Source organism: Otolemur garnettii, unplaced genomic scaffold (assembly GCF_000181295.1).
Source record: "Otolemur garnettii isolate 467f Iridium unplaced genomic scaffold, OtoGar3 scaffold00043, whole genome shotgun sequence".
NCBI lineage: Eukaryota > Metazoa > Chordata > Mammalia > Primates > Galagidae > Otolemur > Otolemur garnettii.
This window is the reverse complement of record NW_003852438.1, coordinates 9,905,048-9,920,300: the sequence shown is the minus strand read 5'-3', so window position 1 is coordinate 9,920,300 and position 15,253 is coordinate 9,905,048. Positions and strand designations below refer to the sequence as shown.

General features: G+C 40.6%; 1 protein-coding gene across 1 annotated transcript; it reads left to right on the top strand.

The window, feature by feature from the left end:
• Positions 1-1,662: 1,662 nt before the first annotated feature.
• Positions 1,663-2,592, top strand: LOC100960369 (olfactory receptor 6C4-like). The gene has a single exon (XM_003790491.1). It carries the CDS (start codon positions 1,663-1,665, stop codon positions 2,590-2,592), a length of 930 nt encoding a protein of 309 aa, XP_003790539.1.
• Positions 2,593-15,253: the final 12,661 nt, after the last annotated feature.

Genomic DNA, 15,253 nt, shown 5'->3' with positions numbered 1-15,253 from the left:
ACACGTAGCAGATCTCATCTTTGCTTTACCTTGTAAAAACAATGAAATGAACCTCTCACTATGGTCATTCAGATTGTCGAAGGCATGAGCATTATATATTTTTTAAGTGACTGATGTTATCATTCTACAAATGTGGAGAAATCAATCTGATTGTCCTGAAATCAATCAATCTGGAAGAAATGCAATACTTGCCAAACCAAGAGGTTAGTATGAACAGGAAAGGAAGGTTTGTAGGAAATCTAGGTCACTGTTAACATCCCCTAATATCTCCAAAAGCTATATGGGAAAATGGTGAGATTGACAAGAATGATTATAATTATATGGTTTTTCTAATCCGCATGCATGTGAATGAGAGGTGCATCTTTATATCATCTTTGCTTTTTTTATTTTTTATTTTTTTGAGACAGAGTTTCATTATGTTGCCCTGGGTAGAGTGTCATGACATCACAGCTCACAGCAACCTCAAACTCTTGGGCTTAAGTGATTCTCTTGCCTTAGCCTCCCATGTAGCTGGGACTATAGGAGCCTGCCACAACACCCAGCTAATTTGTTGTTGTTGCTGTTGTTGCAGTTGTCATTGTCATTTGGCAGGCCCCAAGTGGGATCAAACCCACCAGCCCTGGTGTATGTGGCTGGCTCCCTAGCCACTGAGCTATGGGTGCCAAGCCTCATCTTTGCTTCTTAATCAGAAAAAAATCTAAAGATTCACACAGAATACTACCACCACATTTCCTTCCCTGGGAATTGCCAATTCATCTACAAAGAACTCTTATTTTCAAAAAAATGGATGTACTTCTTCTGGTTTCTGTGTGCCAAGAATAGAGAATGTTAATGTTTGGGTCACGATGAACTGTCATCTTTAGCTGCCATTGTGGACTCTCTAAGACTTTGAGCAAAATACCTTCTGTGGTGGTTCCTATTGATCTCTTGGGATTCTATTCTCAGAGATATATCTCAAATTGACGCCTAAAAAACTCTGGATGGAGCCAAGGAACTTATAAGAAAATGATAATTAATATGACTTAGCGATGTCTCAGCCTTGTTCACGCAGAGGAAAAGGCTCACAATATAAAAGGAGATGATCTTCAGCATCGTCTGTGTGGAGAAATTCCTACTTGTTTCTCAGACAAGGATGTCAGTGGATTGGACAGTGATGGAGATGAGGATCTTAGCAGATAGTCAGTGAAGTATCAGATAGTTCAGGAAAAGGAAAGAAAGAAACAGGAAAGCACAGGAAACAGAATCAGGTAAGAGATTTCTACCAAGAGCACAGAGTAGGGAAGATTAATAAAGTCAGGGTACGTGGTTTAAATGTGAAATTTTCATAAACACTTTGATAGGAAAGAATAGGTTCAAAAACATATTCTTCTGAAAAACAATGTGAATAGTTATTCTATAATACATTTTATTAAATGCCTAGGAATGTGTCAACTTGAGAAATGAAAACAATTCTAGGAACGAGATGACTTGTGTAGAAGATATGGGACTTCCATGGAGCCAAGTGCACTACAATGGGACACAGGTTTGGGCCAGTTGCATGGTGAGTAATGAATGACCTGATTTTGCAGGTTAAAATCAGCTTTATCTCTTCTGTTCTGAGAACCTCTTCAGTTGTCATCTTTCTCCCTTTTTCCCTTTAGATGTGTCTACTGAAGATCAATAATGAAAAACAGAACCAGGTTTAGTGAGTTTATTCTATTAGGCCTCACAAATCAACCTGAACTCCAAGTGGTAATATTCATCTTTCTCTTCCTCACCTACATGCTAAGTGTCCTAGGCAATCTGACTATCATCATCCTCACCTTGCTAGACCCCCACCTCCAGACCCCCATGTATTTCTTCCTCCGGAATTTCTCCTTATTAGAAATTTCCTTCACGTCCATTTTTATTCCCAGATTTCTGACCAGCATGACAACAGGGAATAAACTTATCAGCTTTGCTGGCTGCTTAACTCAGTATTTCTTCACTATATTTCTTGGGGCAACAGAGTTTTACCTCCTGGCCTCCATGTCCTATGATTGCTACGTCGCCATCTGCAAACCCCTGCATTACCTGACCATTATGAGTACAAGAGTTTGTATACAACTTGTGTTCTGCTCCTGGCTTGGAGGGTTCTTAGCTATCTTACCTCCAATCATCCTAATGAGCCAGGTGGATTTCTGTGCCTCCAATATTCTGAATCATTTTTACTGTGACTACGGGCCCCTCATGGAACTTGCCTGCTCAGACACAAGCTTCTTAGAACTGATGGTCATACTCTTGGCTGTTGTGACCCTAGTGGGTACTCTGGCGCTGGTGACTCTTTCTTATACATACATTATCAGGACCATTCTCAGGATCCCTTCTGCCCAGCAAAGGACAAAGGCCTTTTCCACTTGCTCCTCCCACATGATTGTCATCTCACTGTCTTATGGCAGCTGCATGTTCATGTACATTAATCCCTCTGCAAAAGAAAGTGGTGCCTTCAACAAAGGAATAGCCGTTCTCATTACTTCAGTTACCCCCTTGTTGAATCCCTTCATTTATACCCTAAGAAATCAGCAAGTGAAGCAAGCTTTCAAGGATACTGTCAAGAAGATTGTGAAATTTTAAAAAACCATAATACAATTCAACAAAAAAAATTTTTTTCACTTAGTAAATATTCATTAAATATCTATCTTGCAAGTGCTTAACTGTCTCTAGAGGACAAAAATTGAAACCTATATGTCCTAATTTCAAGAACTCTATAGTCTAAGAGTGAAAGAAATTTATATAGACTGTATATTTGTATGATAAGTTTATAAGGAATAAAATAACACTGTGTTATTCAAGAAGGGTGAATGACAATTCAAAAAAGAATAGATGGAAAGAGTTAACTCTGTTTTCCAGAAATGATTTAAAATTATTTCTTATAGTGAAATATATTGTTCATTTTAGGAGAGTGGTAGGATAAGAACTTATCGTGAAAAAAGTCAGAACATAAAGGCATATAGGATTATTATAATCTGTGGAGTTAGTTGGGCATTCATGAGTGAAGGGAAGTTTTCAGGAGGGAAGAGATATCACAAGCATTGTTTTGAGGAGGGGAATGTAGTATGTGCTTAGGTCTTCAGCATGGAGACCGGGAGACCATCCTTCCATCAAGCTGAATTATGGAATTTTGATTCTCCTCCCTTTTTTATGTTTCAACTTTAGCCATTACAACTTACATTTTTTCGTAAGAGGAAAAGAAGAGAATGTACATTTAATTTACTTTTCTCAAAATAAGGAGAAAATGGAATTGCTTGTCCATTCTTTAGCAGTTATGGCTAAATGAGGTTTTAAGAGGCAAAGTTAGAGGAAGCCTCTCACGTCTCCTAAAGAAAATCTGTTGTTTCTTTTCTTTTTTTTTTTTTTTTGAGACAGAGCCTCAAGCTGTCCCCCTGGGTAGAGTGCCGTGGCATTACAGCTCACAGCAACCTCCAACTCCTGGGCTCAAGCGAGTCTCCTGCCTCTGCCTCCCAAGTAGCTGGGACCACAGGCGCCCGCCACAACGCCCGGCTATTTTTTGGTTGCAGCCATCATTGTTGTTTGGCGAGTCCGGGCCAGGGATTCGAACCCGCCACCTTAGGTGTACGTGGCTGGCGCCTTAGCCGGTTGAGCCACAGGCGCCGAGCCTGTTGTTTCTTTTCTTAGCTAACATTTTTTTAAGTTTACAGCGTGAAGTCTATTTTCTCTCTCTTTCCTAGTTTTGGGTGATTTTTTTCTTCCTATTGTGATTTTATTTTCACATTTTTGTTTTCTTTTAGTAGATATTAGAAAAGAGAAATTCTGTTATCTAGCTCCATTTCTTTAACTTCCCCCCCCAATTTTTGCTTTTGTTTTTAACATAAACCATATATGACTGTTTTGTAAAGTGAAAAGGTATATAAAGTATCAGTTCAATTTCACATATAGAATGTTCCAAATTATGAATCTTGAAAAGCAGCTGGGAATAGGCTACCCCCTCAAAAACTCCACACGTGAAAAAATAAATAAATAAATAAAGAACTCCACACATGGATTAAAGGTAACAACTTGAATTTGAATAGGCAGTGGTAGAGCCTTGACTTCAGTGGAAATAAGAACATTTATTTAAACCCAAGCACTTGTACATACTTTAGTAATATCCTAACACATTGTAGGATGTTGGTTACTGTTTGGAGTACAAGCAGAATGTAATGTGGTGTATTCACATGCTTTGTATGTGGTAATACATTGAGTACCATGGTGCTTCTCAAGTATTTAAGGAGCAAGCTATATTGAACTGACCGTGAGAGCAAATTTTCAGGACCACAGAAATACTGGAGCATGTATAATATTTTTGAATAAAGATTCTTTTGTGTAAAGCTGCTGCTATGTGAATATCTGGGTTTCTTTGATTGCTAACTAGAAGTTAGTGATTACTTTCAGTTCATTCCAAATTCACTGAGCTACTTTCCAATTGGTGGAGAAATGTTTTTAAAACAACTATACATCTTAATTACTAAGTTTCCCCACATCCACACTTCTGTTAAAACCTTTGATGAAGTGGAAGCAATGCCATATAGTGTTTAAGACATGGGGTTTAGTTCAAATTCAAGATTCTTTCCAAAAAGAACGTAGTAGCTTGCATTCCCACCAGCAGTGCAGAAATGTTCCCTTTTCTCCAAATCCACGCCAACATCTGTAGTTTTGGGATTTTGTGATATTGTACTCTTACTGGAGTTAGGTGATATCTCAAAATGGTTTTGATTTGGATTTTTCTGGTGATTAAAAATGATGAGCACTTTTTTCATGTGTCTGTAGACTGTCCACCTGTCTTTTTCAGAGAAGCTTCTGTTCATGTCTCTTGCCCACAATGAAATGGGATCACTTGTTCTTTTCTTATTAATAAGTTTGAGTTCTTTGTGGATTCTGGTTATTAGATCTTTGTCAGAAATATAACCGGTAAAAATCCTCTCCCATTATGAGGGCTGTATATTTGCTTTTCTTACTGTGTTCTTGGCAGTGAAGAAGCTTTTTAGTTTGATCAAATCCCAGTAATGTATTTTTGATGTTGCTTCAATTGCCCAGGGAGTCCTCCTCATAAAAATATTCTCCTAGGCCAATTTCTTCAAGTGTTGCCCCTGAACTTTCTCTTAGAATTTTCATAGTTTCATGTCTTAAGTTTAAGTCCTTTAACCAGTGAGAGTCAATTTTTGTTAAAGGAGAAAGGTGTGGATCCAATTTCAGTTTTCTACAAGTCGCCAGCCAATTCACCCAGCCCCATTTGTTAAATAGGGAATCTTTCTCCCAAGTTATATTTTTGATAGGCTTATCAAAGATCAAATGATGATAAGTGTCTGGGTTCATCTCTTGGTTTTCAATTCTTTTCCATACATCTTCTTTTGGAAAGATGTTTGGAGAACACTCAGGGATCTAAATGTAGACCTGCCATTTGATCCTGCAATTCCTTTACAGGTCTATATCCAAAAGACCAAAAATCACTTGACAACAAAGATATATGTACCAGATTGTTCATTGCAGCTCTATTCATAATTGACAAGTCTTGGAAGAAGCTCAAGTGCCCACTGACACATGAATGGATTAATAAATTGTGGTATATGTATACCATGGAATACTATGCAGCATTAAAAAATGGAGACATTACCACTTTTATGTTTACATGGATGGTGCTGGAAAATATTATTCTTAGTAAAGTATCTCAGGAATGGAAAAAAAATTCAATGTACTCAGTACTACTATAAAACTAATTCATAATCACTCACACTTTCATATGAGAGATGAATCTCAACTATAGTCCAGGATGAAGGAGAAAAGGAGAGCGAGATGGGAAGGGGGGAGGGTAGTTTGATAGAGGGAGGGTTAAGGTGGGATCACACCTATGGAGCATATTGCAAGGGTTCAAGTCAAATCTATCAAGTATAGAATACAAATGTGTTAACACAGTGATTAAGTAAATGAGGTGAAAGCTATGTTAATTAGTAGGATTTAAGCACTCCAATTTGTACAAATAGTCAACACATTGAATGCCATTAAGGCATCAATGTATTCATGATCTATCATTGAATAAAAAAAAAAAAAAATCCAAGATTCTTAACTATCTCCCAATCAACTGAGGATAGATACTTGACCACTCTAAAGCTCATTTTTGCAACTCTAAATGTGTGTAATAGAATAATAATGTCTATCTTATAGGATAGTTTTGAGCATTAAATGAGAAAATGGATATATGAAAGATAAACAGTATTTATTAAGTGTTTAATAAATGATATCCATTTTAACAAAATGATAATTATAAACAATATTTGTTATAAGGAACTGGAGTTTAACTGTAAAGAATAGGAAGTAACGTGATTTGGTTTAGTATAACTAGCCTTATAAAACTATTGGCTATTCTACATAAAATTCATCTACAACAAGGTCAGCATGTTTCCACCCCTATATGTCCAGCTGCATGTTTGGATAACCAGATCAGATAAAGCCATCAGAATATTCGACAGCAGGTTTTTAGAACTGGACTAACATGAACTTCATGTGCTTCAGTTTCTCTGGAGGATGTGTTAATATGATTTAATATGATGAGATAAGGAAGGAGAGTAATTCGTGTAAGTCAAAATATTTGAGATTACTAGGTATGACAGCACCCACTCCTTATAATCTATTCATTTAAATATGCATTTGGAAAAGAATATATTATCTGCTAAATGAGCATGCCCAGAAAAAAAAAGTTGTGCTCTTCTGAAACTGTTCATCTAGGCTTACTGTATGTTAACATACTTGGAATGTAATATAAGTCATAGATAAGCAATAGGAATGACTTCACTAATTGTGAGGCTTTTCTACTGGAATGTTGAAGATCTAAATAAATAAATTCATAAGTTTTATTCCTTATATTGCCACTGTGCATAAGAATTTAAATAACAACTGTAGTTACGTAGTATTCTCAGGATAATATAACACCAGTGCTAGGAGGAGATTGTAAAAATGAGTGAGAGCTGGTATTGCCACATTTGTGCATTCATTCTTCCACTGACTTCCTTATAGCCTCCAAAGCTTGTAAATTTATGGATTACAAATCTAAAGAGGCTGTCTTGCCCAACACCACTTGTTGCAAAGAATTTTAAATAAAATTAAGAGGAATGAAAAGAATTTTTTTTTTTTTGAGACAGTCTCATTATGTTGCCCTCAGTAGTGTGCCATCATGTCACAGCTCACAGCAACTTCAAACTCCTGGGTTTAAGCTATTCTCTTACCTCAGCCTCCCAAGTAGCTGGGACTATAGGCACTTGCCATAATGCCCAGCTACTTTATTTTTTGTTCAGCTGTCATTGTTGTTTAGCTGGCCTAGGTGGGGTTTGAACCTGGCAGCCTCAGTGTTTGTGGCTGACGCCCTACCCACTGAGTTACAGGCTCCACCAATAATTTTTTTTAAATTTTTTTTTTATTTCCTTGCTTATTTTTTATTTTTATTTCTTTGTTTTGTTAAGGTGGTGGTTGTTGTTGTTGAGACAAAGTCTCACCTATCCCCTGAGCAGGGTACAATGGCGTCATAGCTTACTGAAGCCTCAGACTCAGGCTGTGGGCATCCCGCTGCCTCAGCCTCTGGAAGCCACTAGGATTACAGGTGCTCAACGTGGCACCCAGCTGGGTTTTCCATGAGTCAGGGTCACACTCTTGCTCAGGCAAGTCAAGAAGCCAAGTAGAGTGTGACAAAAACATGCGTAAGGACAGTTTGTAGTGACTTGGGCTCTCTGACTTGAAAATCATGTTCACTCATTTTTTAAAATTCACCCATAAGGTCACAAACCAGAGCTTAAGCTTCTTCCAAGGCATATCTGAAGCTATACTGAAGTCATGTATTCTGAAGCTAAAACAACCACCCAACTGAAAAACAGACCCACTAAGAGGAAAAACACAAGACTATACCCTGTACAATATATGGTATAAAGAGTACTGAAACAGAAACAACAAGAATTTTATCTTTTTTCAATACATTTAAGCAGTACAAGTGTGTTTTGTTACATGGATAAATTGTATAATGCTAATCGGGGCTTTAAGTGTACCCATCACCAGAACAAAATATATTCTATTCAATAGGTGATTTTTTATCACTCACCATCTCCCTTCTCCCTTCCTAATTTCCAATATCTATTACATATATACCCAGAATTTAGGTGGGTGGTGCTCTCACTTATAAGTGAGAGCATGCAGTATTTATTTTTCCATTCCTGAGATACTTGACTTAGGATAATGGTCTCCATTTGAATTTGCTATAAAAGACATTATTTCCTTCCTTGTTATGGATAAGTACTACTCCATGGTATGTTAAAACCTCATTTCCTTTATCCACTCATCTGCTGGTGGGCACGTAGATTTATTCCATATCTTTGCAATTGTGAATTATGATGTAATAAACAGTCAAGGGCAGGTGTCTTTTTGATATAAGGACTTCTTTTCCTTTAAGTAAATACCTACTGGGAGTGTTAGATAAAATTAGAGGTCTACTTTTAGTTGTTTGAGGAATCCTCATACTGTTTTCCATAGAGGCTGTACTAATTTACATCCCTGCCAAGAGTGTATAAGTTTTCCCTTCTCACTACATCCACACTAACATTTTTTTTAGACTTATTAATAACGGATATTCTGACAAGGATAGGGTGGTATCTCATTGTAGTTTTAAATTGCATTTCCCTGATGATTGGTGATATTGACCATTTTTCTTGTTTATTGGCCATTTGTATATCTTCTTTTGAAAAAGGTTATACCTTTTGCCCACGTTTTGATGGAGTTATGTTTTTTTCTGCAGTGTAGTGCAGACAGAGAAATCCCAAAATTAGTAGAAGTAAGGAAATAATAAAGATGAGAGCAGAGGAGTCTGCCCAGGCTGCCACTGCCATGCTGGGCTTGGTTCGCCACTTCCTTCCTTTCACCCGCCCAGGGGCCCACCAGTACATTCCCTCATCACTGCCTCATTCTACTCCTGGAAAGTGCTTTATTTTTACTGTTTTCAAATCATGAGATTTCACAGTTACCTTCTTAAAAGTATGTAGGCAGATTTATGCTACATGAAAAAATCTACTTTGGGGACACAAAGATGGTGGACTCCCGGCAGCCTCCCCACAAACTCCCACCAACAAAAGAAGTAAAAGTTGCAGGAAGCTGCACTCTTAGAATTGCTTGTCTTAGAATCAGCAGTGTGAAATCACAGAGAAACATCATGGGACGTGGCGGCGGGGGTGGGGTGGGGCGGGAAATGGTAAGGTAACACATATAACAAGATTAGAGAACAAAAGGAAACCAGAATGTGGGAGTACTGTGTGGGTCCAGCCAGCACAGTGAAGACTGAATTGCAGGACATCTCCCAGCAGCCCCACAGATGGGGTCCTGACTGAAGTCTGTGCAGAGCTGTCCCACTAGACAACAGGTACTGTTGGGATTACACAACAGCTGAAACCAACCTTACCTCTTGGCACACCATGCCAGGTCTATACTGGACAGGGGAAGAAGCAGACTGACTTGGGGCTTTCCTGACTCATACTCTGGAACTTAAAGTGAGGTGCTTCACCCCTAGAATGCAGCAGGACGTGAACACAGGAAGTGACTGTAATGCAACGGGCTCTGACCCAAAAGGATCCAGGTGACTGCTTCAGTGGGTCCTGGGTGTGGGAGCTAAGACCTCTGCACGTGTGGCCAGGTATCCACATGACCCTTGTACCTGAGAAGCAGTCCACTGTTTGCTCAAGCTGAATCCACCCTCCAGGCATCAACAGCTTCCACCCTGCCTAAACCTGACCCCACCCTCTTGGTCAACTCAGCCCACCAGATGCACACCCCTTCAGACTAAGGGGCTGTACATGGAGGCCTCGCTTCCCTGTGTACCCCAGTCCTGGCTCAGAGGAAATCACACTCAGACACAGCAGGCCCTGGACTGTGAGGCTCTGAGAGGCAGCTTCAGCAGGCCCTCAGTAGGGGCCCTGTGTTCCATTGGCAACTAGAGATAACCTCAGAACAAAGCCCACTGCAGACTATCAGTTTGTGAAACTCAGACTTCCTGGTTGGGTGGGGCCATGTCAGCCTCTCCCCGACAGGGCTCTGCCCAGAAGCTGGGAGCAGATCTTTGTCCCCCACCAAAACAGCTAATCTTCCAGCTTCTGTGAAGCCTGAGGGCAAGCCCACCCAACCAGTCCTGTCCAGATGCACTCCCCTACCACATCAGCTAGCACAAATTAAAGACTCATCTGGAAGCACTGGGGCTCTACCCACTAGCTGGAAACTTGAGTGCTTCTTTCAAGGAGCTAGAGCTGGCCTCAGGATGCAAAAACATAGCATCCTGGCAAGTGCCTACTAAGCATTCTGGCAAGTGCCTACTAAGAGAGCGGTCAGTTTGCACTCCCTTCACACCCTTTACTGACTCAATCATACCGGGTATGTAGAGGTCCAAGGAGTGGCCATATGGAGGAGCACTTACCCCTCTCCACAGAAAACTGCACTACTAGATAAAGGCAGAAAGAACTCAGCCTGGCGCCTTAGTATGCAAACCCTTAGCCCTTCTTCCTTCTAAAGAGCTCTGCCAAGCTGAAGAGTTGGTCCTGACTCCCCTCCCAGAAGCTCCCCCTAGTGGCTAGCAATCAACATCCATGCCCCATCAGAGCTTTGCAAAGCTATTCAAGTTCACACAGTTTAGAAATAGGCTGCCTTGCTCCTCCCCTCACCTCAGTGGTGATGGAGATCCCAGGTACTCCCTAGAAGCTACAGAGTGCCCCTAAAGCTTGAGGCACTCATGCACTCCACCTGGGAAACCAGAGTCTACCACAGATACCAAAGCATATCTCAGGAGCAGGCTCACTCAGACAAACCTCAACCAATGGCAGGGAGAGAAGTAATGTAGCCCACCAAAGTGTCTTTCAATGTAGCCCACCAAAGTGTCTTTCAACTCAAGCAAAAAGGGCCGGGCTGATTCACATTCACATTTGCCTGCCATCACCAAGAGTAAGCTGTGCATCCTAACTCACTACACAGTAGTGGGAAGAGGTGAAGACAGCAGGTGAAGTTCATAAAACACAAACAACAAAGACAACTCTGGACCACGACTTTCCTCCCTGACACTATAGGTACCAACATTTTAGGTCTCAGAGACAGGCCTATAAGCCAAGCTCAACACCCTCAGCTCTCAATTTAGAGGCCAGATGAGAAAGAAGTGAAGGTCACACTTATAACTTTGACTTAAGATGTACAAAAGTAAAACATGTAACCAAAACATGTGTACTCCCATAATATTCTGAAAAAAAAAAAAGGTGATCGGAGTAGGAATAAATAAAATAGAGAATAGAAAAATAAGAAAAATATCAATGAAGCAAAGAGTTTTTTTGGAAAGATCAATAAAATCAATTAATTTAATGTGGCTTGGATAAACTAAGATAAAATGTGGCTTGGATAGACTAAGAAAAAAAAGAAAAGACTCAAATAAATTGAGTGAAAAGGAAAACATTACAACCAATATCAAAAGAAATAAAAATGATCATAAGGGACTAATTTGAACAACTATATGCCAATAAATTGGATAATCTAGACAGGATAAATAAATTTCTTGAAATATACAAGATACCAAGATTGACGCATAAAGAATTAGAAAATATGAACAAATAATGAGTAAGGAGATAGAATATGTAATAAAAGGCAGAGGCAAGATGGCCAATTGGAGCCAGCTTTCCACAGAGACTCCCATCCAGAAGGAGAGTTAAATGACAGAAGTTTAGCAAGTTAAGCTGATGGCTTGGAGCTGAGCCAAGAAAGAAGGTTAAAAAGCACACATTAACCTTGCTGAGGCAAGCTGAGACCCCAAGGAAACAAACAATAGGTACAATATCCCTTGGCAAGCAGATGGGAGTCCCCTCCCCCATGGGAATGGCTCACAGTATACTCCATACAAAGAAGCAAGCAGAGTTCAGATCTCCTCCTATTTTATCCCACAAGAGAGACCCTCTAAAAACCAGAACTCCTTCCCCAGAGAGGGCCTAATACTGTGCCATGGCACTCTCCTGCCAGGCAAAAAACTGTATATATTCTCTACCTACAATTCTGAACTCCCAGCACTCCCCTCCACTCTCACCCTGTAGTCTAGAAGCCTGTCCCCTGTGGAGTCCAGATTCGTGGGCCTTTTCTTGAGAGGTATGGACAAGGTGTGGGCTGTGGCTGGTCTGTCCTGATTCTGTGGCACAAGTGTAAAGAGAAGACAGTGGACCAAGAGGAAGAGGGAGAAGTGGTGCCCCAAGGCACAGAGCAGTAGTGGCAATGGTCAAAACAATAGGGCTCACACCCTTGTGGATATTTTGGAGAGATATTCCCCACCTCTCTTGACAACCAGAAAAAACTAGTCCTACACTCTGGTGGCAGCCACTGGCAGAACAGATTTGGGATGAAATGCAGGCCCTATGAGTAAAGGGAATGCCTGAGGCAGTACTTGCCCAGGTGGGGTGTGCGGGGATAGAGATTAGAATACATGTGCACAGAGATGGCATACTTGGGGGAGGGGGCTGAGTAAGAACTGCTGCTTTAGTGAGCCTAAGAAGCACCTGGTCCCCAGGGGAACAGCTCAGACAAAAGCAGGCAGGGTGATATCACCAGCCCAGGGAGAAACAGACACTGAGAGCTGTGTAAGAGTACCAGACCAGTGAGAGGCAGGAACTGAGAGCTGAATGTGAGCTTTAACTGCACCTTCCCCAACACAGAGTGTAGCTGAGATAGAGATGACAGTTCCAAGAGAATTGGTGCAATGGCAGCAGCACAGGGTGGGGCTGGGCTTTAGTTTCTGTGAACTCAAACACAGCCTGGCCTGCAGGGGAATATAGCCAGGACAGAAAAACTAATTCTGTGAGAATATAAGTGGCAGCGACATCAATCTGGGGTGGGGCTGGAACCTTCCCAAGCTTCCATTAAGCACCTGAGCTTGTCAGGCTTCAGCTCCCCCTGCCGGCTGGTGGCAGAGTGCATCCATCTGGCCAAGGAGACATAGATCTCCCTGTGACTCAGGCAAGTGCAAACCCCTAGAGCATCTGCTCATTTGAGGGAACTGGGTCACAGCCCTGCAGGGTTACCAGTGACTGCATGTGACAGAGATGTAAAGTAGGGAAGGAGGTGTCAACCTTCCAGACTAATTCATTTGCTGGGAGGGTCCTTCTGTCTCCATGTAGTACTGGAGGGAGTCATGCTCCAGCCATGCTCCAGCTGCCAGCAGACCCCTGCTATCTAGTTGCGGGAGACATTTTGAACTCTCCCACTTGAGACTGAGTGCTGATTGGGACAATTGATTTGGAACTCTTGACCTGGGTCGATCACCTGAGGACTATCCAAAGTGGTACCCTGGGTTTGTGGTTATGGAAAGGTTTGATTGTCCTTTTCTAGTTGTCGCTCATAGGGAGCAGGGTGACTTAGTTGCTGGTATTTCTCCACAGCTGAGGCTTCCACCCAGAGTTATTGATTCACTAGGATTGGACAGAGACCAGCTGAAAATAAGACAGAGCAACTTAGCCCCACCACACCAACCAGGTCCCCAGTGTCTCAGGCTGTACGGGTCCTTTGCAAAGCTCTAGAGCAAAAGGTACAGACATCAATCCCAGCTCTTGGTCAAAGGGCTGGTTAATCCCTACTCCAGGAGCCCCCAGCCCAACTTCACCATATCTGCTCATCTAGCTAAACCATGTAAAATAATCATGGGGTGGAATCAGCAGAAAAACTCTGGCAACATGAATAATCAGAGTAGATCAACTCCCCCCCAAAATGACATGATGGACACACCAGAAGATCCCATTCATAAACAAATACCTGAGATGTCAGAAATCAAATTCAGAATTTGGATGGCAAATAAGATTAATAGAATGGAGGTAAAGTTGGATTTGGAAATTCAAGGAGCATTTCAAAAGTTGTCTCAAGAATTCAATGAATTCAAAGACAAAATCAGGAAAGATTTTGACACAGTGAGACAAGAGCTTGCAGCTCTCAAAGATCTGAGAAATACAGTAGAATCCCTCAGTAAAAGAATGGAGCAGGCAGAAGAAAGGATTTCTGACATTGAAGACAAAGATTTTGAACACTCCCAAACACTCAAAGAAAGAGAGAAGTGCAGAGCAAAACCAGATCATTCTCTTAGAGAGCTGTGGGACTGCTCCAAAAAAGCAAATATTCACCTTTTAGGAATCCCTGAAAGAGAAGATGTTACAAGAGGCACAGAAGCTTTACTCCAGGAGATAATCAAGGAGAACTTTCCCAACATTGCAAGAGATACTGAAATTCAGACAGCAGACAGTTTCAGAACCCCTGCATGACTCAATCCAAATAAATCCTCTCCCAGACACATAATTAATATTATCATTAATTAATAATTAACCAAAGTTAATATTACAGAGAAAATTCTGCAAGCAGTAAGATGTAAGAAAACCATAACCTACAAGGGAAAGAATATTAGAACGACTGCAGATCTCTCTACTGAAACTTTTCAAGCTAGAAGAGGGTGGTCATCAACTTTTAATCTAAAACAAAATAATTTTCAACCCAGGATCCTGTATCCAGCTAAACTGAGTTTCATTTATGATGGAGAAATTAAATACTTTAATGACATTCACATGTTGAAGAAATTTACCATAACCAAACCAGCTCTCCAGGATCTTCTCAGACCTATCCTCCATAATGACCAGTGCAATTCTCTACCACCAAAGTCAACTCACTCAGAAATTTTTGATGAAATTCCAACTTCCACAGTGGTGAAAGGATTAAAGATGTCCACTGGACTTTCAAAAAACTCCATACCCAAAATTCTATCAGGCTTATCAATATTCTCAGTTCATGTGAATAGTTTAAATTTTCCTCTAAATAGGCACAGGGTGGCTGAGTGGATGCAAAAACTCAGACCAGATATCTGCTGCATACAAGAATCTCATCTTACATTAAAAGATAAATATAAACTCAGGGTGAAGGGATGGTCATCTATATTTCAGGCAAATGGAAATCAGAAAAAAGCAGGCATTGCAATTTTATTTGCAGATACAATAGGTTTTTTTTTTATTGAATGGTAACTATATACATTAATGCACTTCTAGGGTACAGTGTGAGGTTTTCACACACAATCCGAAACACTTCCATCAAACTGGTTAACATAGCCCTCATGTCATTTTCTTAGTTATTATTTTAAAACGTTCACATTCTACTCTTAGAAAGATTCACTTGTACCCTTGTAAGATAAACCTCAGAAGTGATCCCTCCAATCCTCCTCCCTCCA

What these genes read in the sequence shown, in the direction of transcription:
- LOC100960369 (XM_003790491.1), top strand. Translation starts at nt 1,663, where the DNA reads ATGAAAAACAGAACCAGGTTTAGTGAGTTTATTCTATTAGGCCTCACA.